This window comes from Dysidea avara, chromosome 13, assembly GCF_963678975.1.
Source record: "Dysidea avara chromosome 13, odDysAvar1.4, whole genome shotgun sequence".
NCBI classification, from domain to species: Eukaryota; Metazoa; Porifera; class Demospongiae; order Dictyoceratida; family Dysideidae; genus Dysidea; species Dysidea avara.
Genome location: NC_089284.1, coordinates 5,266,691 through 5,294,036, shown reverse-complemented (window position 1 = coordinate 5,294,036; position 27,346 = coordinate 5,266,691). Strand labels below are relative to the sequence as shown.

General features: G+C 37.4%; 2 protein-coding genes across 4 annotated transcripts in view; both read right to left on the bottom strand.

Moving 5' to 3' along the window:
- Window positions 1–18,889, bottom strand: part of LOC136242695 (eukaryotic translation initiation factor 4 gamma 3-like) — a 39,661-nt gene extending 20,772 nt beyond the window's left edge. For all 3 annotated transcript variants that reach the window (XR_010694615.1, XM_066034139.1, XM_066034140.1), the window contains exons 1-4: window positions 17,613–18,889; window positions 8,107–8,241; window positions 7,918–8,055; window positions 7,494–7,811 (exon numbers count right to left, since the gene is read on the bottom strand). Coding sequence is in view for 2 of the 3 variants with exons in the window: in XM_066034139.1 (XP_065890211.1) it covers window positions 7,494–7,811; window positions 7,918–8,055; window positions 8,107–8,241; window positions 17,613–18,887 (1,866 nt within the window). In the remaining variant the exon portion in view is untranslated. The remainder of the gene's footprint in view (window positions 1–7,493; window positions 7,812–7,917; window positions 8,056–8,106; window positions 8,242–17,612) is intronic.
- Window positions 18,890–20,631: 1,742 nt separating this feature from the next.
- On the bottom strand, window positions 20,632–25,569 carry LOC136242582 (eukaryotic translation initiation factor 4 gamma 1-like). The gene is made up of 7 exons (XM_066034022.1): window positions 25,493–25,569; window positions 22,729–22,842; window positions 22,539–22,676; window positions 21,278–21,595; window positions 21,089–21,220; window positions 20,931–21,035; window positions 20,632–20,874 (listed from the first exon to the last, which is right to left on the bottom strand). Exons 1-7 carry the CDS (start codon window positions 25,541–25,543, stop codon window positions 20,740–20,742), a joined length of 993 nt encoding a protein of 330 aa, XP_065890094.1. The 5' UTR covers window positions 25,544–25,569; the 3' UTR covers window positions 20,632–20,739.
- Window positions 25,570–27,346: the final 1,777 nt, after the last annotated feature.

Here is a 27,346-nt window from a genome sequence, read left to right as displayed (position 1 = left end):
TTTTATGTAGCACGCATATTTTTACCTAGTTTATTTCAATACGTTTTTGTAACAAATCAAGACACACGGTAGTGTGTCGTGCGGCCAAGAAAGCCAGCGACCACACCGTGAGTATATTTACAGGAAGAAAGAAAACAGCTTTTTCACGCATGCATAGCTCCATGGCCCTTTCTCCAAAGCACACTATTTTTGCATTATAGCTGTCCCCCAGGTAGGGTACGCCACACAGCAAATTTGATTAAATTCGCAACAGCCATTTGCGAGATATGGGCGTCCAAAATTTCGCTTTAATTTCTTCGTTTTTTTCTTCTTCTTATGCCGTACGGGGGGCTACGGGGGCTTCGATTTATTTTCGCACACTTTGCAAAAATTGCTATAAAATGCAAATGTGTAACTCGATTGCCTCGATCTTTGGCACAAATGAAGAGCGTGTAACGATGGATTCACGTACCAAGTTTGTTGTAAATCTGAGTAATATTCAAGGAGTTATGGACGTTTATTCACGTAAAAAAAGATCAAACTTCTGTCACGGCTACAGGGTAAACCAAGTATAGAAATAACTTGAAAATCGGTGTGTAGATAGGTTGATCATTGTAGCAGTGCCTTTTGATAGTTTGAATAGCAATAGAGTTACAGCGACAAAGTTATAAAGCAAAAACTAAGCAAGTGTAAAATCGCGGGATCGAGATACTCTAATAGAACAGTCACCACGGGGTAAAAAGGTGTGCAAAAACTGTCGAAAAAAACAACTTACCAGAGTTCGAACCAGGGACCTCCATACCTAACACCTGCATCCTTAACCACTGAACCACTGCTACCTTGACTGATCACCTTACTTAATTTCTGCTTTATAAATGAAATTTCTAGTTGAAATCTGCTTATAATCTAACGTTTGTAATTTCATAGATCTACCAATAGAAGTACTAGATTGTTCTAGAACATTCTATGTATGTTCTATTAGAAGTCCTCAAAAAAAATGTGCACTCTATTAGAGTATTACAATAATAATTATCAAATATTGAATTAAATCATGCAATGAAATACATTTATAAATCTGTCTTCAATAATCATCATTGTATCTACATAGAAAAGAAGAAATGTGAGTAAAAACAAACCTCAAAGGCAGCCATAGGCTGGTTTTGGGGCCTTATAAAGTACAAAAAGGAGTGAAATCCACACAAAAACAGCCAAGCTGTGAAAAAATGGTGCGGCCTTAAAAAGCCTGGGTGAAAAAAGTTGTGAAATCAAAGGTGGCGGCCAAGAAATGGCTGCAATGATGTTAATGCTAAAAAATTTTAATAATGGCTGTGTGCATTGTTAAAATTTATTAGCATTAACATCATTGCAGCCATTTCTTGGCCGCCACCTTTGATTTCACAACTTTTTTCACCCAGGCTTTTTAAGGCCGCACCATTTTTTCACAGCTTGGCTGTTTTTGTGTGGATAGAATTTTGCAAAAACAGCCGGTTTTCACTCAGCGGATCACATATTATAGTGCATTTATCTACAAATTATTTGTGTACAAATTGGTATCTATTGGATTTTATATCATTTAATTGTTGAATTGGTAGAAGTGGTACAAAGTTACGAGCAACTTTCAAAAATTGCATGTGCTAATTTTTGTTGCATCTACAGGGTACACTACTGACAAAACAACTTAAAAATCATTGTAGCATGGCCTTTTAATTTGAAATTACTGACAGTATTAGGTAAGGGGTCATCCATAATTTTCAGCATTTTCACAAGAGTACAGAGAATACTCTTTTCCATAACCCCCTCCCCCCCACCTAAAAGCGTACTATTAAAAAAATTGATATCAATCATGAATTGTTGTATGTATGTATGTATGTCACATATGAAATTGTTTTTATATTATTAAAAAAGAATTATTGTTGCTGATTTTACACTGTAGGAAATGCAGACAGATCAATCATACAAGAAGTTATTTCATGTGTGAATTTGTGTGACAGTCATATACTTATTTCTTTTTAGGTCTTCCCCTTCCCAGTTTGTGATTCTGCTCAGTCTGGTGTTTCTAAAGCTGGTATCTGGTGGGATAAATTTCACCACAAACAGGACATTTTATCTTAACTTTGGACTTCTTTGACTGTGGAGTAGATTCTGATTCCTCTCGTGACCTAGTTCCATTGTGTATCAGGCGTGTGTGGCACTCCTTGTCAGCTTCACTGGTAAAAAACATGACAGAAATGTGCACATCACAGAAATGGCTATCCATTGGCTGTCTTCAATATGATGCATCAAATTATCATCAGTACTACAGCTTGCAACACCTGTACTAACTTGCTGAGTTACAATGCTTCGTACATTATCATGAACTTCAGCACCACTGCTGACGTCTTCTTCTACTGCTGTAGTTTCTTCATTCACTGTGCTTGTCTGCAAAGAAAACAAGTTATAGGTAGCTATTGTTCGATACATTGTGCAAGTCACCTATTTGTAAACACTACTTCTATAGATTAAACTAGCTGGAAAGCTACAATCCCGCATGTATCAAATAGTGCTAAACCTATCGATCTAGCCATTTAGTACTGTACAGCTACGTGCTTTCAGTACAGTGAAACCAGTTTTTACTGAAAGCGATCCTGGCTATTACCCAACATGGCCTAGTCATAGCTACCTGTATACCTAATGCACAATTTATACCCTGTTTATATGAAAATTGAATCAATATTCCTTGTCCTGTGCCGCTTCAAGTGTTGCACAACTTTTTCAGTGCTGCCACATAGTGTTCTTTGCTACCAACAACTCGCTCCTTCCACTCCACTTGTGGGCGATTCACCGCATCTGCCCTCTTCATCTTCGTATTGTTTGTCACAACAAAGGCGTTCACGAAATGCTGGTATTGATTAGTTGGTGACTTGTCTGGATGTCTAGCGAGTTCCAGAAGAAACTGCTCTGACTTGAGCTGCAACTCACATTCCGCCATCTTGATACTGAAAATGAATGCGCACGTTAAATTATTTAGAATTATTTTTATATAGCGCTCTAATATCAACATCATTAAAAAGCGTACATATTGGATTTACCCCCTCCCCAGCGTACACTCTGTACGCTTGTGAAAATGCTGAAAACTATGGATGACACTTGAGCTGCAACTCACATTCCGCCATCTTGATACTGAAAATGAATGCGCACGTTAAATTATTTAGAATTATTTTTATATAGCGCTCTAATATCAACATCATTAAAAAGCGTACATATTGGATTTACCCCCTCCCCAGCGTACACTCTGTACGCTTGTGAAAATGCTGAAAACTATGGATGACCCCTAAGGTACAAAGCAAAACCAAACATTGAAATAAGCATGATCAAGAAATGGCTAAGGCTACGGGCTTGATTTTTCACTGTTCGACATCGCTTCAGCCCAACAGGTGCCTTTTGGCATACCGCAGTACTTACAATGCATGCTTCATGGACTTACCAGTGTCCTCTTTTGTGTCCCATTTATCTTTGCTAACAGCACAAGGTGTTGATTCGTGGTGGCTGTGCAAAATGGCTTCCCTATGTTTGCACTTCTTGTACTGTTCTTCATTTGTAACACTGTGTAACGGATTGAACATACCTGAATAATATGAAGTGTAATGACTTCCTCACATTCAGCAATTGGTAGTTGGGGTGCACGTTCAGACAAAAGCATTAAGTCTGGCACTGCTCTTTCCTTTGATGCGGTATGTGAGGGTTCACCAGTCACATTTATGCTACAATAAAAGTAAACACACAAGTACAACGAAACATGAATTCATGAGGATTAAGTTCTGAAACAAAGAGGTCACCTACAACTGAAGATATACTAGCGGACATTTAATCCCTAATTCAGTTATGGGTATAGACTCAGCCCCTGAAGTAGGGATTAAATGTCCACTAGTATAGACCTCCTTGTTTCATTACATCCCTATTTTTAAACCAGGTGCACGTCCACTTTACTGAAATTGTTTTTGTAAAAGTGCATGCATGTGTTATCTACCCATGTGAGCAAAATTGTTAAATGGTACAAGCGGCTTGCATGTAATAAGTAAAAATGAAATGAAGTCTGTATTAAACTTCCACACAGGTAAACTTTGCTCTGAGGTGGTTTTTTTTTATCGACAGTCTGAAATACGGGTGTGGCGACTCTCCTTAGACTTTGTGAATTACCTTCCCTTTGAGTTTTACAGACATTTAACAACTGAAAAACAAAGGTGCAGGCCTCATAGACTACCAGGAATAGCCTAACCCTTCAAATTGAAAGGGACATGTCCCCTATGGAAAATGAAGAGCAGTTTTAAGGCTTTGACAAGAGAATTTGTGGAAAAATATACAATTAACTATAAAACAATTTAGAAGATACTTCTGTGCGTAGTATCAAGAGTTACTACTGTATATTATGAACTCTTGGTAATATGTTGTCACAAGTGGTTTGTTTGAAAAGCGTTTCCTTAGCAGCGCATAGCAACGTAATTGAAGAATTACAAAACCTTCATGAATTACAAATCCTAATTACAATAAATTAATTATGTATTATTGCAAAATCAAAAACCTATTAGTTATAATAACAAAATAGTAATACCAGTGCGGGAGGGCAGATTTTTATTTTATTTTTTTACAAAATAGTAATGCATAGTTGGTTAAATTCCAGATGAGTTAGCTAGCTGCATGGCACCTGGTTTTTAGAAGTAGCACAACATCAACTTGTCCCTGTACTTGTACTAATAACTAATCACTAATAACACAAAGCTAATGCTTTGCCTATACTACACATTTAGTTACTTAAATTATCAGTTTATAGGATTTGAATGGCAAAATTCCTACAAAATTTTCAAAAAGACTTTGGTAAAATTGCTTTGGGTCACACTGAGGGAACATTTGTGCTAAGTTGCCACAAAGGAAAGGTGATGAGACTAATTTTTAAACCAGGCATGGGCCAACTGTGGGCACACACCTAATTTACTGAAATTATTCTCCAAAAAACGTGAGTGAGTGTGTGTAACTGTGTATGAATGTTTGAACCTGTATATGCCAAAAAATTTCCCACTTGAGGAGACTGGGCATCAAAAATTTTCCGTGAATATTTTAGAAATCATCTTTACAGAAAGAAGGTTTTAAGAATAATTAAAGGTTGGGAGTTTGTTGCTAGTGAAATTAAAGACTACTTATTGATAAATCTCAAAAGAAAGTTGATAAGAAGGTACGCTAAAATAGCCATAATTTGCAAGAAAATTTGGATCAATTGCTGTGATTTGTTCTGTAAGTCACAGTCGCAGTCAGGAGATTCCTTACACAGTTCCTCTATGAACCTATCAACAATATACCATATTTACTTGGTTAAACGCTGCACAGTAGTAGCTGCACTTGAATGGTGCCACAATGGATTTTGAAAATAGGGGCTTCAACGTCATTTTTGAGCATCAAATGGTGAATAGTTGCCGCATCAATTTTTTAGAACTAAGGTAGTAACTGCTGCAGCATTTAACCAAGTAAATATAGTATGTGTGCTTCAACCCATTCGCATTGCTCACTTTCGAGATGTGTTATGCAACACCCCATACTCAGGATAGGTCCTGAAGCATGGAGCATTGTTGTTAGCATCTTGAAAGTGAGCAAGGAAAATAGGCTGAAATACATACATATTGTTGACAGGATCACTGTGTAAGGAATCTCCAGACTGCGGCTGTGAAACTACGACTTACAGAACAAGTCACAGTATTTGACCCAAATTTTCTCGGGAATTAAGGCATACCTTCTTATCAACTTCCCTTCGAGATTTATTGATAAATAGTAATAAACCCCAACCTTCAATTATTCTTAAAACCTTCTGTAAAGACAATTTCTATGGAAAATTTTGGATGCCCAGTCTCCTCACTCGGGAAAATTTTAGTGCATAAGGATTAGTATGTGGCTTCTCGTAAATTCGTGGATTCCCCCTATATTTGTTTCTCTTTTGCATCCATGTGAGCAAAACTTTGTAAGCTAAAAGCAGCCTGTATGTAAGAAATAAAGGCTGTACAGCACCAGCATTAACCTTCCAGGTATGTAAGTTTTAACTTTATTCGTGTTAGCTTGAAAAACGGGTGAAGTGAGCTCCTGAAAACATTATGAATACATTTTACAATGGGCTATATGGATGTAAAACAACCAAAAATGGTAAATCTAGCTTTGTATGCCACCAAAAATAACAAATTTCTTCAAGGTGAAAGGGGCTGTGTCCTACACTTACACAAATGAAAATGAAGGGCAGCCTCGAGGCTTTCTCTAAACCAGAGGCGTAGCCAAGGGAGGCAAGGGGGGACATTCCCTTCCCCCCCTCCCCATCACTAAGTGTTGTTTTTTTAAACCTCCGTCACAAGCTTACCAGCATTAAATTGACACACAAATGACTAATAAATTATGTGCACTACTACGCAGCACACAACATTCAATGAACCCATCGAACAAAAATATTAGAGACACACTTCTATATTAAGCTACTCACGTGATAGAGCATTTTGAACCTAAAAAGAGTGACCCGCTCGAAGTGATCTCGCAGGAGTCACAACTCACACGTGACAAAGGAGAACAGATGACGCTATGAACCTACTTACTGCCTACGAGGTGATAAAGTGTTAAATGTACCAAGTTTATTTTCTCGAGTCAATTACACTGGATCTTTGTATGTTGGTATGGATGAATTTGTTGGAGTACAGTTGTGGCACGTGCGATGATGCTCGACGAATATACCTCCATTGATAAATGATAAGCAATCAGTACTGAAATAGTTACATAGCTAGTTACATAAGCTGTAATAATACAACACCGTATGTTGGCTAGCCCATCATTGGGCCATTAGCCTTTTTTGCAATCATGAACAATTTTGTTGAGTGTTTAGTGGGGGCATTCCTGCCCCTCCATCGCCTTCTGGCTAGCTACGCCCCTGCTCTAAACAATTTGCATGAGAAAACATGATAGAGACACTATAAAACAGTTGACTGTAAGCAATTTGCAGTTTTAAATTTGTTAGAATTACGCTTCCTTAGCAGTGCATATCAACATAATTACCAAATTACACAATAATTCATGAATTACAAAATACACTAAATTACAATATTTACAAATCTAATTGTCTAGCTAACTTAATAATAACATTGCATTAAATTATATACATGGTTGAATAACTGCCTATATAGCTTAGTTTTAACTGCATGAGGGCCTGATTTTTAGAAGTAAAGTGTAGCACAACATCAACTTGTTTTAAATTCATATTATTTTTCATATAATTTGGTAGAAAATGCCATCAAACCTTCATGATTCGTACTCTATGATGCTGTAGCTGTAATGCACCATACCTCATGATGGCCTCTAACAATCATTTGACTTATAATAGCCAAATTCCTATATGGATATGTTACAGTTTTGAAACACCAACAACAGCACCACTCCACCCATGCTTTGAAATTTAAGAAATCTTAACACCGTTTTCACTACTTACACCCAAGCTGTGTATGCGTATATAAGGTTACCTTAATTTTGAATAGTTCTCCAATGAATTTGATATTTCCTAAATACTTGTGACGAACTTGATATTCCGTCTCTTCCAATTCTTCCTCTAATTGTTTCTTCTCCTCTGGAGTAGCAGCTTCCTCAGCCTTCTTCCTCAGCTCATTTAGAGCATCATCTGACTCTTTATCCTTCTCAAACTCTTGTTGACATTTGGCAAGTAAAATACTATGGAAGGTTTTCTTCTTAGCTTCAGATCCAGTCCCCACCTCAACAGAGACCTTGGATAACACCCGGCACAGTTGAACATATGCCACACTAAAGTTTGGTTCTTCTAATGCCTGAAGAAGAAATTTAAAAAATCTTATTGATAAATTATTCATCCATTACATGCATACATGCACGCACACACACATCAGAGCATGTGTGTACCCACAATTTACTTACTTTACTGAATAACCTATCAATACAGCCTTTGAGACGTTCTTCTGTGTCAATGGGCAACTGTAGTGCTTGGTTAGCAAGTGTCTCAAATTTCTGAGGTGTCAACTTGTTTAATATACCAAGAAACTTTCTGAACAGCATCTGAATCATCACAATAACAAGTAAAATAGTAAATAATGACAAGGAGCTAACCCTTGTCTCCTTTTCTTCCTCATCAAGAATATTATCTAGTTCAGCATCCAGTTTAGAATGTCTAACCCATGGATGTGCAGCCTTCCTCAATTCAACCTTCTTTGGTAGCTCTATTATCCTTCGGGGTTTGTCTCTCTAATATTATTAAAACAAGGTAGTGAATTGTTCAATAAAACTACAAGCATGTACATCTGACACTCATTGGTACCTATAAACTGTGTTATATTAGTGAGAATATTGAGTTATCAAGGTGGTACAGTGGTCCCTCAGCCATCAATTATCCAAACGTTCTGTTATCTGAATTGTGGAAGTGACTGTTCTATTAGAGTATTTTGCATAAAGTGTGTGCTCCATTAGAGTATATTAACTGAGCTCTGTATATAAATGTATGGGCTTCATGAAAGCAAAGGTATGTGCTAAAACCTACATTTCACACTATCAATTATAACAAAAAGAGTTTTTGCATCAGCAAAAGATAAATATGTAGATTCAGTCTATACCAGTAACACAGGCATGCTTTGTTCAAAAGTACTCTTATACACTAACTCTGGTGGGCATGACTTCAAAGGGATGACTTTGTGCATTTTCATACTGTACTAATGTGCTTCCCTATGAGTGATCATTGAATGTAGTAAGAGTTGTATATAGACCATATAAATATTGCTACCTGCTCTATACTATTTTCGAGGCATGTTTTATCCAAACATCTAACAATTGAAATACTCTAAATGAACAGTCAATGTTCTAATAGAGCAGTCACATAACTCGATTTGAAACTACCCCCATGTTCTACTTCCTTTTTTAGAATACACTTACCAGCAGTGATCCATTTATAGACATTGTCACTGTCAAGCAAGATACTATAATCAACACAAATGACTCAATGCACAATCTGGGTCAGACTCAAATACTTAGAAAATCTTTGGTTTCCTTGTCCCAGTAAAAAAAAGCATGTGAAAATTGGTTTCAGAGCACATTCTTTCCCAGTGGTTTCTAACAGAAAATTTGAATTACTGATAAACTGCACTGTTGGCTACCAGGAATAGCCGAACCGTTCAAAGGTGTGTCCCATCTTAGAGGCTTTGCATAGCAAATTTGCACTGTAAACAAACAGTCAACAAGTTACCTTAGTGCATTTATTTCTGGTTAATAATTAATCACCTATACTTCAGCTCAATACTAAGAAAATTATTTTAGTAAATACGTAATAATCAAATATGAAAGTATAATCAGTGCTGAGTACAATTTAGTTAATGTAATCCACGCAAAACAGCCAAGCTGTGCAGATTTGGTTGCATATGTGGCAGAGGCGTAGCCAGAACCTGGGAATCAACAATAATTATATAACCATGCACTAAGATTGAGATACTCTAATAGAGCAGTCAATCACTCTAATAAAGCAGTCACAGTGTTCAGAGAAGCAGTGTAACAAGTTGTGTAGTTATAAATAAGGAGGTATAGTTCTTTCAAAACCATAAATTTTACTTGAACAATGTAACAGTATAAATAGAGAGGGCAATTATTGGAGGATAACTATGGAGGGCAACTATTGTCAGCAGGTAGTCACCTTTTTCTTTTTTTGGTCTTGCTATACAGCTAGGCCCTGGCATCACCAAAAGTGTGGCTATGCCCCTGACACGTGGTGGTATATTTGGTGAAAATGTGGTGGTAGATTTCACCATCTTTACAAGGTTCCCAAAGCCGGCCATAGGCTGGGGTTGCCTTTTTACCCACATTTTTCATATCTATACACACATAATGAAGACAGAAGTTAAAGTAGGCTTGAGTACAATATCAAACAGTACAGTAGTACTGTTTAAGTAAGGATCGCCCCCAAAGACGTGCACTGCCTAAAATTCCACCTTTAAAAATCATCATAGAGACATCTTATGTGATGAAAATCACCTTTACGGAATAATGTTAGTCCATCTAACATCAAGTACAGCATGAAAAAAAAATTGGTCTGCCTGCCTACCTGCTTGACCACAGTCGCAAGGCTGGAGGCCAATGAAACAGCTCACAGCCACCATTTTATGCCAGTGGGATGTGCCTTTTGGGGTTCTGATGAGTGCGCCTTGTCCTTCTTTTATCTTTAATCAGGCTGGTTATCATCTTCTTCATACAACGATACCATACCAAGGCATTAATTTTCCATACCAACACTTTCCTTGAACAGCATATTTAGATGCCACCAAATTATTGAAAGCACTTACGCTGCTGTAAAAGGTACTGGACACCCAGTAGACACCTGTAACTTTACAATAGGTTCAAGACCATGATTGGTTGACTAATATATCACAATGGAGCATGGAGACCACACCGCTTAACAATCTATTTACTTGAACATGATGACCTCACCCCCTTATTGAATGATAGCATGGTGAAAATAAGGAATAGTGACCATGTGCTTGAGGCTGATTCGAGCCACTCTAATACAGCAGTCACCCTAATAGAACAGTTACATGTATATAGCAAAAGAACTAAACAAGCTAGTATATAATGAAGTAGGAATCAAAGAGATAAAAAGTAGTGAAGTAAGAGATGAATGAGCATAGCTCGGTGAGAAAATCCCTACTTTGGTACTGAAGAAAAACATGCCGATATAGGGATTTTCTCACAAAGCTAAGCTGTAATACCATCATTCATCTCTTGTTTCACTACGTTTTATTGCTTGGATCCCTACTTCATTTTTAAATAAAAAATTCCAGTGCTTTTTAAATTACCCATTATTTTTTCTGGCAATTCTTTTTTATTCACCTAATCCCAAATTATCCCCAAATGAGTAATTCACAAAATAGAGCAAGTTACATGTATTTTCTTCTGGAGCTGATGTTTATATGTTCAGCAAGCAAAGTACAAACTTCTTAAAAGATCAAGATATCTAATCCAAAACAGCCGAGCTGTAAAGAGTGCGGCCCTCAAAAAGGCTATGGTGAAAGAAGATGTGAAATCCAAGGTGGCGGCCAAGAAATGGCTGTGATGGTAGGTTAATGGTAAAAAATTTAATAACGACAATTCAGGTGAATTTGGTGCCGCTCGATTAGATATCACTTCTTTTGTATTTGTATTCCTTAAAATAGGCCAACTTTGGGGCTTTTTAACCTATCTTTTTTTTCTTTACCACAGGAAGAAGAAAAAGATAAAGCAGATATTTAATACTTTAACTATTTCTGATTAAATATACAAATTACATATATATAATACATGTAATAGTTGTAACACGGGCATGAGGGCTTTGTTTAATATAAGTGTGACTATAGATGCTTCACAAATCAAAGAGCTCTAATAGAATGGCCTCACACCGCTATAGCTACCCTTGACTCTAAGCTGTGAGTGCATATGTTGTGATATTTCATATTGTTAACTAGCTATATTAAACACATGTACCACTTTCACACCTCAGATCAAAGGAAAGCCAGTGCATATATATCATATATTGCACTGACTCAAAATGTTACTGCACTATCAGTGCGCATGTATGCCCGACTGCCCGAGGGCCTCAGGTCCAAGGACATACATATCAGGCAAAGCCTGAATTCCCCGTGTTACAGCTAATCTGTGACACTTATTAGGCTGACATATGCGGCTCAATATTCTATCTAACACATGTGGCTCAATATGAGGTATATTTTGTCTTACTTTTGCTTTTATTCCTCCCTGTAACCAGTTACAAAGGTTACTACAAGGTTACAGACATCTTAAACCCTTATCCATGCTTCATAGTCAATCTTACTACTGTTCATTGTCAATCTCTCTGCTGTTCACTGTCATGATTACACATCAGTGTTTTCTCTTGAAGACACTGATTTATGGATTAGCAGTAGTACATAGGTTTTACTATACCCATACAGTACAACAGGTTCATTGTGATGATTACAACAGGTTACAGTAGGTTACAACAGGTTACGGTAGGTTACAACAGATTATGGTAGGTTACAATGGGTTACAATGGGTTACGGTAGGTTACAACAGGTTACAGTGGGTTATGGTAGGTTACAACAGATTACGGTAGGTTACAATGGGTTACAACAGGTTACAGTAGGTTACGGTAGGGTTACAACAGGTTACAATGGGTTACAGTAGTTTACAACAGGTTACAGTAAGTTAGAATGGGTTACAACAGGTTACAATGGGTTATGGTAGGTTACAACAGGTTACGGTAGGTTACAATGGGTTACAACAGGTTACAATGGGTTACGGTGGGTTACAATGGGTTACGGTGGGTTACAATAGGTTACAGTAGGTTACAATGGGTTACGGTGGGTTACAATAGGTTACAGTAGGTTACAACAAGTTACAATGGGTTACAACAGGTTACGGTATGTTACAACAGACGTAGGTTACAATGGGTTACAGTAGGTTACACCATTTCATATTGACATCTGTGGTTGTGCAAAAAAAAACAAGTCTGGTGTTACTGATACAGTGTAACCTGACTCTACTCAAGTCACAATAGAATACCACTTGTTTAAATTGGCCATTGAAAAAAATCCATAAGTGCGTGATTTGTACACAAAATGACCAACCTAATGCTTATAAGGTCAGGACATGTTGGCCCAAAGGTATATAACTATAATAGACAGGTTTCAAAATTAATCATGATTCTGTACTACCAAGAGTTCATACTTGTGAACTCTTGGTACTACATATTATATACTTCTAAGGTAGAATTTTTGTGTATTGTGTTGGAATGGTTGTGAAAGTTTGAGATGCACATTTACATAGATCTGCAATTCATGCAGTAGAACACTTGGTACCAATACAGGGAAATTAGGATGGCTAAAGCATCATCAACCTTCTGTCTTCAAAGTGTCATTTGATGGACACTGCTTTCTTATAATAATTGTGTGAATTCAAACCTTTGGACAAATACATGGGTATAAGTATATATTGTAGTATTTAAATACACCTTGTTCAGCACTTCCCTAAAGTATATACATAATAGCATTAGAGATCAATTGGTACCTTCAGTCGTTGAGTATAATATTATATGCATAGATTAAAACCAATACCTTTCTTTAGGCTCATAAATTCAAAAACTTACATAAATATTGTAGCTAAAAATGCTTACTTTCAAAACGATTTGCACAAATTTTGGAAAGCAAACCATTTGTCCTGTTGGCCAGAAATTTACTGCAAATTGGTGTGTACCTGTATCCTCTAGTTCTGACATTGCCGTTTAACTAGCCAAAGTAATAGTGTGTCAATCAATAGTGAGTGGTTCAAATTCAATAACAGCAACATACGTACACTCCTGTAGTTTACTTGAGGAAACAAGGTGGTTGTGTTTTTCCAGTAACACTATTACACCAAGAAAGCATTTAAAACATATTTATTTGTACTTAAGTACTGTCTTGATAAAACTATTTGTATTTCTAGAGTATTTGTATTTTAACACTTGCTGATCTGAAGTCTGTTTGTGACACTATTATATATATATATATTACCCACTGTCACACCTACGTATTACAAGTCCAATAGCAAACAGTCAACTGTTATGAAGTTTACAGCTGCTGTTAACTTTACACTAACATACTAGCTAAATGGGTAAAGTGATACTATGAAGTGTTGAACCACACTTTCATAACAATTTCACTATGATTTCTGGCATAAATAAACTGATGGACTGCCAGGCTTGCATTTTCTAATTTTCATGGCTGCATGACTCACCTTGTATTGACAAAAAAATGGCTCCAATTGCTGGGACACTAGAATTACATTTTGACAGACCAAATGACATAGTTTAACATCACATTTAGGTAGTAAAAGCAATTATGGTGGAAAGTCAACTTATTCACACAAACACAAGGGAGTATACTGAAAATAGTACAGCGGCTAAGCAAAAAAAAAGTTCCCTGTTGATAAGATAGAGCAGGTGAACATGTCACACAAGAAGGGAAAAGTAATAGAAAATGTATGGGAAAGCTTTACAATGACAAATACTGTAGCTCAATCAGACCAAGGTAATCAAGAGAGGTGTTATTTCAGCTTTTTGTCAAGCTAAACACACTAGCTGAAAGAGTAAACCTAGGGTAATAAAGTCCAGCATGTAGGGCAGTCACGTACTAGTGCTAACATACAATACACATACATAGCTTTTAAAGACCACATGATGTGTTAACATAATAAGGACTGGTTCTATAATGTTTCTGATATAGTTGCAGCCAGCTCACATTCACTTGAGATTTTCCTTAGCTCTTGTCAGCTACCAAAACCATTATTAGTACAGTCAAATACCAAAATTTTAAAAAATATTAAAATAAATGTGCTCTGAACAACCTCATGCTTAATGAGTTACTTTGGGTGACCTACAACTCTGCCAGTATAGTACACAATCTATATCGAAAGGGGTTACAACCTATAATGGTGTAGTTTCACACAGTTTGGTGGCTTCCATATTGTGCCTGTATGACTATGAAGTTACGAGCTAATGTTTCATTAACTTGTACAGTGTACGCGCAAGAACCCTTGTAACCCATTCTAACCTACTGTAACCCATTCTAACCTATCGTAACCTGTTGTAACCTACTGTAACCCACTGTAACCTGTTGTAACCCATTGAAACCTACCGTAACCCATTGTAATCTACCGTAACCTATTGTAACATATCGTAATCTGTTGTAACCTACTGTAACCCATTGTAACCTACCGTAACCTGTTGTAACCTACTGGAACCCATTGTAACCTACTGTAACCTGTTGTAACCTACTGGAACCCATTGTAACCTGTTGTAACCTACCATAATCTGTTGCAACCTACTGTAACCCATTGTAACCTACAGCAACTCATTGTAACCTGTTGTAACCCATTGTAACCTATTGTAACTCTTTGTAACCTACTGTAACCTGTTGTAACCCATTGTAACCTATTGTAACTCATTGTAACCTACTGTAACCTGTTGTAACCCATTGTAACCTACCGTAACCCATTGTAACCTACCGTAACCCATTGTAACCTATTGTAATCTGTTGTAATCTGTTGTAACCTACTGTAACCCATTGTAACCTACCGTAACCTGTTGTAACCCACCGTGACCTGTTGTAACCCATTGTAACCTACTGTAACCTGTTGTAACCATTGTAACCTACCGTAACCCATTGTAACCTATTGTAACCCACTATAACCCATTGTAACTTGTTGCAACCTACCGTAATTTGTTATAATCCATTGTAACCTGTTGTAACCCATTGTAACCTACCGTAACCTGTTGTAATCTACCGTAACCCACTGCAACCTGTTGTAACCTATTGTAACCTACCGTAACCTGTTGTAACCTACCGTAACCCATTGTAACCTGTTGTAACCTACCGTAACCCATTGTAATCTGTTGTAACCTACTGTAACCCATTGTAACCTACCGTAACATGTTGTAACCCACCGTAACCTGTTGTAACCCATTGTAACCTACTGTAACCTGTTGTAACCCATTGTAACCTACTGTAACCCATTGTAACCTGCTGTAACCCATTGTAACCTACCGTAACCCATTGTAACCTACCGTAACCCATTGTAACCTACCGTAACCCATTGTAACCTACCATAACCCATTGTAACCTACCGCAACCTGTTCTAAACGATGTCTGTAACCTTGTAACCTTTGTAATCAGTTACAGGGAGAAATAAAAGCCAAAATTATACCTCATATTGTGCCATATCTATATATAATCACTGCCAGGTTGTAGCCCGGTCTAAATTTTGGGTAAGTAGAATTCTAGGAAAACGGGAACAGGACAGGAACGGAAAGTGGAGACAGGAAGGGTAGCACTAATTTCACAAAGCTTGATGCCTTTTGTGACTTTAACTTAAAAATTAATGAAATGTGAGCTCAATCCCGGGACGTTTTATAATGAATCAGAGCCATAACCACTGTATCACCGCTGCCAGCTGCCGGAACCCTGACGTACTTAAATGCAAGATAATATTAAAATAGTGATCTAACGTATATTAAAGAATATGGCTGAACCCAAACCCTACCCCTAACTTTGGACTACTGATCATGAGAAATCATTCTTTAGATAGTAGAGGGCGCTTTAGCGCCCTCTACTATCTTGAAACCTCGTGAAACCAATTGTGGTATAATATATCAATATATACACGCAGGGGCGTCCGCGGACATGAAGCGTTGTGAAATTAGTGTAAACCAAATGGGAACAACCAGCGGAAAATGCCTGATAAAGGCCATCATGCTGGTTGGATTTTACAGCACAATGCTTCTTTGCAGCATTGTTGGATTCTTCTGCTAAAACGATCGAAACACTCTAATAGAGCAGTCACCTGTAGTAAAATACTCTAATAGAGCAGTCAAAAATGTTTTGTCACCTATCCCACCACATTGATGGCCTGTGAATTGATGGGCTATAGCTGTCATAGATTCATCAACATTGAAAGTTAGTTACTCCCTTGAAACCATAAAATTTAAACCATTATAGCTAGCATAAATTATAATTACAAGTTTACAAAAGGATTCTAATTAACTGACAATGCCTGCACAAAGATGCGGGAAATTGTACCTGCAATCTCAGGAAAAAGTCACATGATAGGCATGTAGCAGCTGAGGTATGTGTAGGTGCATGGCTAGACTAAGGACTATATGAGCAGTCATGGGGACTCTTCTTGGAGCCACCTCAGCTCGACAAGCATAACAGTGCTGCATGCATACTCCCATCGTATGTCTTTTTATCTGGAAGCAGTATAGGTGAAGTTTTTGAAGCCTATAATAGGCACTGTCAGTTAACTAGAGTACTTTGTGAATCTCAGTTTCATATCAGTATTAATTTAATATTTAATAGTTGAATTTTTTTTTTTTTTTAAATTATGGTTTCAAAGGAGTAGCTAACTTTCAATGTTGATGACTTAGCTAGTTTATATACCTAATCTATGACAGCTATAGTCCATCAAATCACAGGCAATCAATGTGGGTTCCTGGTTGGATAGTTAGCAAAACATTTTAAACTGCTCTATTAGAGTATTTTAATGCAGGTGACTGCTCTATTAGAGTGTTTCGATCGTTTTAGCGAAATGATCCAAACAATGCCACAAGGAAACATTGTGCTGTAAAATCCAACCTGTCCAACCTGTATAATTGCATGATGACCTTTATCAGGCATTTTCTGTGAGTTGTCCCCGTTTTCCTCGAATTCTACTTACCCCTACATTTCGTATGTAGCCCGGCTAGCTGCACTACATACAAAATGTAGCCCGGGCGGCTCCTTTCATCTGAGGTGTAAAAGTGTTACATGTAGTGTAACATGTAACACTTATCAGGTTGATAGCCTGTACAGGATGATCAATCACCCAAGCCAATACGAGTGCAGCCACTGGATGTATTATATATGTATACCTAAAATTTTCGATTAAGGGTCAGCAGCTAGTACGTTCTGGTTATGTCCAGCAGGGAGTAATAACTAATTATAATTACAAGGCAGTGAGTAATTAGTAGTAACTACCCAACACAATAATAATTAGATTTCTAGAAGTACTTTGTTTTATTCTTAATAGATACGTACCTTTTGTGTTTCCCTCCTTTTCATTTCTGCTATTTGATCTTGTAAGTGCTGTTTAGTCTCGGCCAACTCAGCATTCTTTGCAGCTAATTGACTTTTGACTGTAGCTAATTGAGTATCTTTTGTAGCCAACTGATTATTGACTTTATCTAGTTGAGAATCCTTGGCATCCAACTCACTTTTTGCCTCAGCTAGTTGAGTGTCTTTGGCAACCAGCCGGCTATTAGCATTGATCAGTTTCTGATCAACTTCAGCCAACACTGATTTTACTTGCTCTAATTCATGAAGTGATTCCATTTCTTTTTCCTGAGACTGTTTATTTCTTTCAACCAATTCTTGTTGTTTACAGTGCAGTTGTTCTTTGTAGTTCACTACAGAATTATATAGCTCAATGATGTCAACACTTTCATTCAGTAAAGGATCAGACTGGATGATCCGTAATCCCTTAGTAACCTCGCTGACAACAGGTCTGTCACTTGGACTATCTTCTAAGCATCTCTCTACAAGCCTTTTAAGTACCAGTAATTGGCCAAAATTAACAAAATATTTCTCTCTTCGTTGCTGTTCTGTTAGCATTACCATTTTACCAGTCACCTTGTCTTGTTGTTTGATACCTCTTGGGGTAGGCCACTGCATGCTGACCAAATGTATAGCAACACATCCCAGTGAAAACACATCAATAGGAAAGCCATAAAATGATTCATCCGAAAGTGCCTCTGGGGGCATAAAAACTTGTGTGCCTGGGGCAAGGGTGTGTCTCTGTGAATCTGCTCCCATCACTTTAGCCATTCCAAGATCAGCGATCTTACTTACCAGATGTTTTGTCAGAAGGACATTGTTTGATGAGAGATCTCGGTGAGCTATGCTCTTATTGTGAAGGAATTGAAGACCCTGGCAAATGTCCATTAGAATGGACAATTTAAAACTCACTGGAATGTGCTTCTTTTCATAGTTCTCTATCAATCCAGTCAAACTAATGTACATCAGCTCCATTACTAGCCATGGGAGATCAGCAGTTGGGCTGGAGTAGTGTATTCCAATAAACTGTACCAGGTTAGGATGAAGGAGCTGACTGCTGTGGACACATTCTGTGAGGAAGTCGTGTTTGCGTTTATCACTTAGCAAAATTGGGTGCATCTCCTTGGCAGCACATGGTGTTCCGTGTACCATCACTTCAAATACTGTGGCGTAGGAACCCCTCCCTAACTCTCTGCCCGTTCTTGTCACCTCAGAGAGTTGTAAACGTTGAAGATCTTCGTTTAGCCTTTCACTCGCCATCTTATCGTACGTCTTATCGTGAGTGTCGCGTCTGGCGCGCGCCCACAACTGACCGTAAGGCAGGCCATATGGGCAGACCATACCCTAGCTACATAAGGAGACAGTATACTATAGCTACTAGACTGGTCTTCGTTTGCAGAAATTGTGATGACAACTTGCTGCCATCCATTTTACATCCACTCCAGGTGAAGCCATCTACCAGTATTGACTAAGAACCCGGCAAATGAAATCAGTCCTGGCTACTTTCAGATCTAATTAACTTGCAAAGTCCATAGCTTAATTATCTGAGCACACACCTGTAGAGTAAAGTTACTGATATATGCTAGAATCCTTCCAAAAACAGTTAGCTAAAATGTCAATCTCCCCCTGCTCAGTCTTCCGACTCTTTCCCATTCTCAGAAGTGAACTCTTTACCATTGCTTTATATATTATGAATTCTCTGCAGACTGATTGTGAAAGTCTACAATGTAATTAATTATCCGGCATAACCTACCAGAGAGTCCTACTCTTAATACAAACACTGATCATACATCCATGCACCCTCAACAACTTGTGCACTTCTCTAGGTGTCATGTAGAGACTCATATTACTTCAGTCACTCAACTTGGCAAGAAACAAAATCAGACCCTTACTTGTTGTCTTGATCATCACAACTCTGGGGTCATGATCTAACACTAAATCAAATAATGTACATCAACCCTGATGTGCATAGCTGTTGCAGAGAGAAGAATATAAGTAATTGCACAAAAGAAAGATCTGGAAAACAAGATTGTATCTTTACGACATGATGAAGCAACCCAATAGCTAGAAGCTGACATCATATTGTACATTAGTGTGATACTCCTAAGGGTTTTACTACTAGACAATGGTGGCTTCAGCTGGGATGCGTGCATCCAACATATTATAGTTCATTGCCTCGGTAGTAAAACTTCTGTTTTGATGGTTCAACATGTCATGCCACATGCTCACAGCCACTACATAACTATGGAGCAAATATTACATTGTAAAAGTTTCCATATATGGTCACTATAGCTACATCAAATACAATGACCGCTATATGGTTACACTATACACTGCAGCTGGCTTATAAAGTAGGTAAATATGTTGATGATGACTACGACATATATAAAGAATATGGTAAGTGGCAACTATAAAAAAAATTCAGGGGCCGAGGTAACAGTAACTATTACTATAATATAGTAATACCTCCCTCTATATATGAACTCCTGTTTATACATAGTTCATTATTCTAGCTGATAAAACCAATAGTGCTGCCTTATAATGAGAGAGTCCATAATTTTACAAGTGAAGTTGTCATTCAATCTAGCTATGATCACCCATCATCAAAAATGTGGTTTTTGAGTTGTTTTTTTGTACATAAATGTTAGTATTCAAAGTTACCACACAGCTGTATATGATATAGGAAAAAAATGCTTTTGCCAGCATAAATTTTGGTTGTGAGATCAAGATCACAACACAATTCCTAGAAAGAATTAATGCTTATATAGTGCAGTGTGCATAAATGTGTGTGTGTGTGTGTGTGTGTGTGTGTGTGTGTGTGTGTGTGTGTGTGTGTGTGTGTGTGTGTGTGTGTGTGTGTGTGTGTGTGTGTGTGTGTGTGTGTGTGTGTGTGTGTGTGTGTGTGTGTGTGTGTGTGTGTGTGTGAGCAGTGCATGCATGCTTGTATGTGTTTGTGACATGTGTGCATATATGTGAACACAATATCACAACCCAATTTACAATCTACTGTTCTAACATAATTCATAAAAAATTCTGATGGAGTACAACGAGAGCTTACAGCCTGAGTTATACAGAGTCATCTGGGTATATAGTACTAGAATTTGCATCTGTTTTATTTTCGTGATTTCTGTTGGCCTCCTATGCGAGGACCGGTATGGATTGCAAACTGACGTAACATCTCAGCTTCCTCATGTAGCTGGTCTATCTTTTTAGGATTATTGCCCTCTCTCCATGGTACCCAGTTGGACTATTGAAATAAAATGGCATTTATCAACCGAAGGCCTACACATACAAGTTACACACGTTTCTTAGCTCCAATACATCTAGTAGCAAGAATCTTATCCGAGATGAGATCATCCCAGCTTTGATAATAAAGTCTACTCTACTCATGTACTGCTGTATTAGACCCTAAGGGTATGGATTCTAATATTTTGGCACAATCAGATTGGACCTGCTATTACATGTCCTTTCGCATGGTCCAGATCTTTACCAACAGTGAACATCAGCTTGACGAAACACTCCAATGCTTCTTCATCTCTTGTATTTTGTAACAGTCTTCTAATACATTCGTGCATTATTTCCTCAGACAACATCTACACACACAAGACACATGTCAGACATATGCTGCAAGTACAAATTCTCAAATTCACCTTGACTTTGAACAGTTCTCCAATAAACCTGACGATTGCTAGGTGGTTGTGACGTACATGATAATCCTTCTCCTCCAATTCTTCTTCTAACTGTTTCTTCTCCTCTAGGGTAGCAGCTTCCTCAACCTTCTTCCTCAGCTCTGTAAAGGTTTCATCTGATTCTTTGTCCTTCTCAAATTCTTGTTGACATTTGTTAAGTAATAGACTACGAAAACTTTTCTTTGTAGATTCAGGTCCAGTTCCCACTTCAACAGTAATCTTTGACAATACCCTACACAGCTGAGCATATACCACACTGAAGTGTGGTCCACTACATACCTGCCAAAAATTTATGAAAATTTACTATGCATCATGTCCAGTACACTGGATGCTACCACCAAAAGCATATACTGTATAGCCTAAATATTTCGAGGGGGAAAATTTTCACTGATTTCGTGGTTTTGGGGGTTATCAGCAAAAATTTTAGCCTTGAAATATTTAGACCTCCATATAGTCTAATATATTTTGGGAGTGTTTGTAAATCCGTGAATATTTTATTTTTAGCAACATTGCTCAACCTTGAAATATTTGCCCCTCGAAATATTTAGGCTATACAGTACATATACATAAAATAAAATGGCTTCTATGATGATTTGTCTAATTAGCTTATGATCCTGTCTCTCCAAATATTAAGTAAGACACACAGCAGTATGTTGTGCAGATCAAGATGTCGGTGTAGCAAACAAGTAAGACATTTTGCATATAAATGTATTTCCTTCTCCAAGCTCTGCAATTTTACAGTAAACTCACTTCTAGGTTACGCAGCCAATAAACCACATTACAAAATTTAGTCATTTAATTGTGTGTGGACTACACTTATATTAGTTTTTTTTTAAAACTTTTTTTAGTCTTTTTCACACCTGCACTTTACAAGAACTTCAAATTGCTATTCAATTACCTTACCATTGAAGATCACACAAAAACACAGCTAATGAAACAAAGTAAGCAAAATATTTACAAATTAGATGGTATAGCTAGATGGTATAGCTATCTTATTCAATTCAAATCTAGCCATGTAGCAGCAGAATTTTTTTAGCTCCAACTTTTAGTCTACCTTAACTGGGGGGATTTATTTTAACATACTGAAATTTCAGTGCACACTTATAAGTATATAGTTCATTTATAGGTATAGGATAGGTATGAATATTCTTTGTCCCTCTGTGTTGTGTTATTCCATTAGAGCATACATATATACACAGACAGCACATTCTCTTATACACACTGCAATAAATATCCTGTCAGTACAGCCCTTCATATGTTCCTCTGTATCGATGGCCAACTGCAGTGCTTGGTTAGCAAGTGTCTCAAACTTCTGAGGTGTCAACTTGTTTAATATGCTAACAAACTTTCTGAACAATTCCTGTATCACCATTATACAGATAAATACAACTACACTGTACTGATGTACTGACTTGAGTCTCCCTCTCAGTTTGAGAAAGTTCAACATCTAACTTTGATGGTCTAATCCATGGATGCTCAGCCCTTCTCAACTCAACCCGTCTGGGTATTCTCCTGGCATTGCTTGCCTAAATAGTACACCATGAGATCACACAATTAAAACAAACATCACTGGACTAACTATATATGCATTAGAACTAGTTGTCAACCTTACCAATTCAAGATCAAGACATAAAAGGTATCACTCTATAGTTGTTCTTTTACAAAGTGCATTATGTAATTGTAGCACTCCTGCTATACTCACACCTTTATCATGCTGACTGCTCAAAATATGACAGTGGAACTCTCTATAGACGGACACCATTGGAAAATTTATTTTTGCCCTTTGTAAAGAGGTGTGTTTAGTTAAGGAGTGTACAAGCTACTAATACTGTTGATTTGTGACCTAGATGGACGGCCTTTATAAATTCAGTAAGGGGGTTCCACTGTACTGTTTAAATGTTGATCTAAATTACCACTCTTCACCTAATTTCTACATATCAAGACACACCATGGTTGTTATGTGGCTAATAAAGTTAGTACGTCACACCGTGTGTATATTGACAGGAAGAAAATGCAATTTTCATGCCTGCATGGCTCCATGGTCCCTTCTCCAAAGCACACCATTTTTGTATTATAGTTGTAACAGCTAAAGAGTCACAAGGCAAAAACCAAACAACTGTATATTGTGAGGTTGAGATACTCTAATACCTCTGCTATCACCACTTCATTTTTACTTTATAGATCTACCAATGGAAAATTCTTAGAACATTCTATGTGTTCTATTAGAATTTCTATGAAAATGTGCGCTCTATTAGAGTATTACAATAATGTTACCATAAAGTCAACTAAAATAATGTAATTATCTCCAACCACACACTCAATACTATATTTTTCACATTGTACTCACTGGCTGGTGTATAGAATTGCATATAGTCCACTATGCTACCAAGAAATAAGGGACCTATAGTTCTAGTAGTGTGGTACAATGGACCAAGCTTTATAAGCAACTCAGGAGCAGAGTATATAACACCGAGATAATCATTATTCAGTTTAATAAGAGATATGTACAATGTAAACTACATAATTGATTTTTTTGCTTGCTCCTGACCAACTAATAAAATTAAAAAAATCCAGTCAGGTTGCATGGTTAGATTGACATTACTACCCATGACTTTCTGTTTGTTTCATTGAAACATGTGTAAATTGAACAAGTGACGTACATTATAGTAAAGAATTTTACAATCTAGTAGGGATCATTATAATTTTAAAAGTGCTTAGGGGGACCATCACCTGGAGTGTAAATATAATCCCTACTTCAGCCATGCTCAATTTATAGCCTACGGTAGGAATTAAATTTGTACTTCAGTGATACACTTTTTATTGCTACTAGCTTGTAATTATTTTTCTTTGCACTTGCTTGACACAATTCTCCATTGACTTCATTAACAGCATCAGGCATAATTGTATGACCAAACACTCACTCTTATTCTGAACATATGCTAGCAAGCAGTAGCCATTTTGTTTATATGCACAGAGAAAAATAAAAATGCTTATCATTAATCTACTTATGGTAATTGTTGGAGGTGTGGTATGCATCATTTCCCCGTCATGTAGTCTAATTTATTTTTATTTTATTGTGCAAAGTTGGGTCGGTAGGGTCCAAGCAACAAATCTTGTCATATGACTAGTAACTAGTCTATAGGATACCATAGACCACCAGGGGGAAATATGATTGTGCGGTATACACGAAATGAGTAGTATATCAGCTGAGCTACCTACCCAGTTATCAATATTAATTATAATAATTAATATTGATAACTGGGCAGGCAGCTCAGCTTAGTTTAAGATTTAAGATTAGGTACTGGGCAGTCAGCTCAGCTGGTTTGCCCAGGGGGTGAAAACCCCAAATGGTACAATCAAATACATACATACATACATGCAATTTGATAATTAATTACAGTAGTGAAGGTTAAGTACATAAATAAATTCATCCAAGTTTCTTGATTCTATTATATTAATTGGCAACTCATTCCAGTCTTTAACAGTTCTAGGATAATAACTATATTTATAGGTGTTGAGGGTTGCTTGTGGCAGAATGAAATGATTGGGGTGATGTTGCCTGGTACAAAATTGAGTTCTTTGATAATGTGAGGGGATGGAGATTGGTAGTGTATTATTAATTATTTTATAGAATAGTGTTAATCTTGATGACTGACTGCGTTGTTGTAATGTAGGTATACTAAGAGAGGACAATAATGACGTAACACTATTTCTGGAGTAATCTGATAAAATCCATCGAGCAGCTCTTCTTTGCACCTTTTCTAACTTATAAATGTCAGTGTTATAATACGGATCCCAAACTGGGGCGGCATATTCCATAATTGGTCGAACCAATGTTAATTAGTCCGAGGCTTAGTCATAGGCGTAGCAAGATATTAGAGTAATTGACTGCTCTATTAGAGTATCTCGATCTTTTTGCAATTTACAATCAGAAAATCGCTGGAGCCACGGGTTGCTACGCCTAAGTAATATAATCAATGTCTTGAGTGATATATTGGAGTGCCGGCACTTATCATATCTCTAGTCTTGAGTGATATATTGGAGTGCCGGCACTTATCATATCTCTAGTCCGGCCATAGGCGCCATCCTCGAGCGCCACCCTGAAAAAGGCCTACACAAAATCTCGTAGATAATACTATACACGACACTATACAGTACAATGGCACTATTCTTCACCTCAGAGAAATGAAAACATTGAAGATCTTCGTCCAATTTTTCAGTAGCCATTTGGATTCAGACAGACCACCGACAGCGCAACCACGTCAGCAATAATTTTTGCGCTACCAAAATATATTTCAGCCATTTGATCTCGTGCACAATCGGACTCGCGCTAATAATGTGCCAACACCATTAGCACGAGCCTGGCTGGGCACGAGACTACAATACCGTATTAATTTGTGTTACAGGTGAAGAAGGCTCAAGGAGCCTGTAAAGTAGTCTCGTCCTCTCCGGGGTGGCGCTTATCGATTAGATATTATAAGCGCCACCCCGGAGAATGGGTCTGCGAGGACGAGACTACCTGTAAAGCCTGATCTGTACAAAAAGAATTTAACATATTTGCAATAGTCCATTTCCACGCAAGCTAAAGTATTCACAGTATGGTAATGCTAATTTATTACACATTGCGCAACATCCGGTGTCCTTTGGGAGGCCTTAAAATGTATTGAAACCTATGGGACTAAGGTCTTTACACTTCACGGGAGCCCAAACCATACCGTTTATTCTTATTAGTATAAGAACATACTTTTATAGCAGCAACTATACTACAACGATGACGTGAAAATTGGAAAGATACGCTGTGTTGTGATCGAGAAATCAGCGATCTTGTGTCAAATGGTCAGTAGTGATATCTTAAGTTTTAAAGGCTGCATCTTTCCTAAAGTGAGGTATTTTTACTCTTATTAAGTACTAGCTGTAGTACCTGCCCTATCGTGCAGGGTGGTATACATATTGAAATTACAGTTTATTTGTTTACATCAGTAATGGACTGGTGATAATTCAGTAATGATACATGAGGCACTGTAAGAATGTCATTCCAGGCATAGGGTTTTGTAGACACTGCATACCATAGAATTAAGGATTTGGTTACTGTATTTGTATACAATGTAAGTGATAGGGTTATTGAATCATATAGATATGAATTCACTTGGTAGCTATACAGTGGGATTGTGCAAGATAGCTACTATATATATAGTGCAACATGATAGATGGCAGTTTGTCCAGCATCTCAGTGTAAGGAACTGTGAGGGTAGCTATGCCTGTTGCCATTGGTGACATTCTATTGCATGGGATAGGCATTGTTGTTGAATACATAATCCCATAGTTTTGCTGTTAGGCATGTATAGTTGAGCTATTTCATTAGCAGGATGATAAACAACACATTAAGTTTTTACACATATATAAGGTACTATGCTAAGTTGGAGGGGGCCTGGTCAATATCTACTTAGCAACAACTTCTTTGTGATTGTACAGTGAATTTGATTGGTTAAATTCAACATAAGATACTTAGCAACAACTTCCTTAGTGACTGTATGATGAATCTGATTGGATAAATTGATTACATAAAATAAGTGGTTGCTCTGTAGTAGTTGTAGTTGTTAATTTCCTACCATTAGCCAATTTCAGGTTGATGTGCCATCCATCAGTGCCATAGGAAAAGAGCAAAGGATCATATCCCCTATGAAGTTCAGAAATGCGCTGCAAAGACCCATCCCTATAGTGCAAAACTATGTCCCTATTATTTACATTATCATTAGGCATTAGCACTCCTACCTCGTCACACATCGGGCTATTATACCTCCTAGCATGCTCTCTTACGGGCCGTTTGTTCTCGTTAATCACTACCCTAACATTCGCTGGCTCATCATGCTGCTCAAATATTTCTTTAGCTACTTTAATAAGCTGAACATAGTGATTATTGTCATGCAAAAGCTCATTAATGCCCCTAACTATGTCAAGCCTTAACCCATCAACTATTCCACATCTAGTAGCTAATTCAGTTTGCTGATTGTCAATAAAATAAATTTGGGA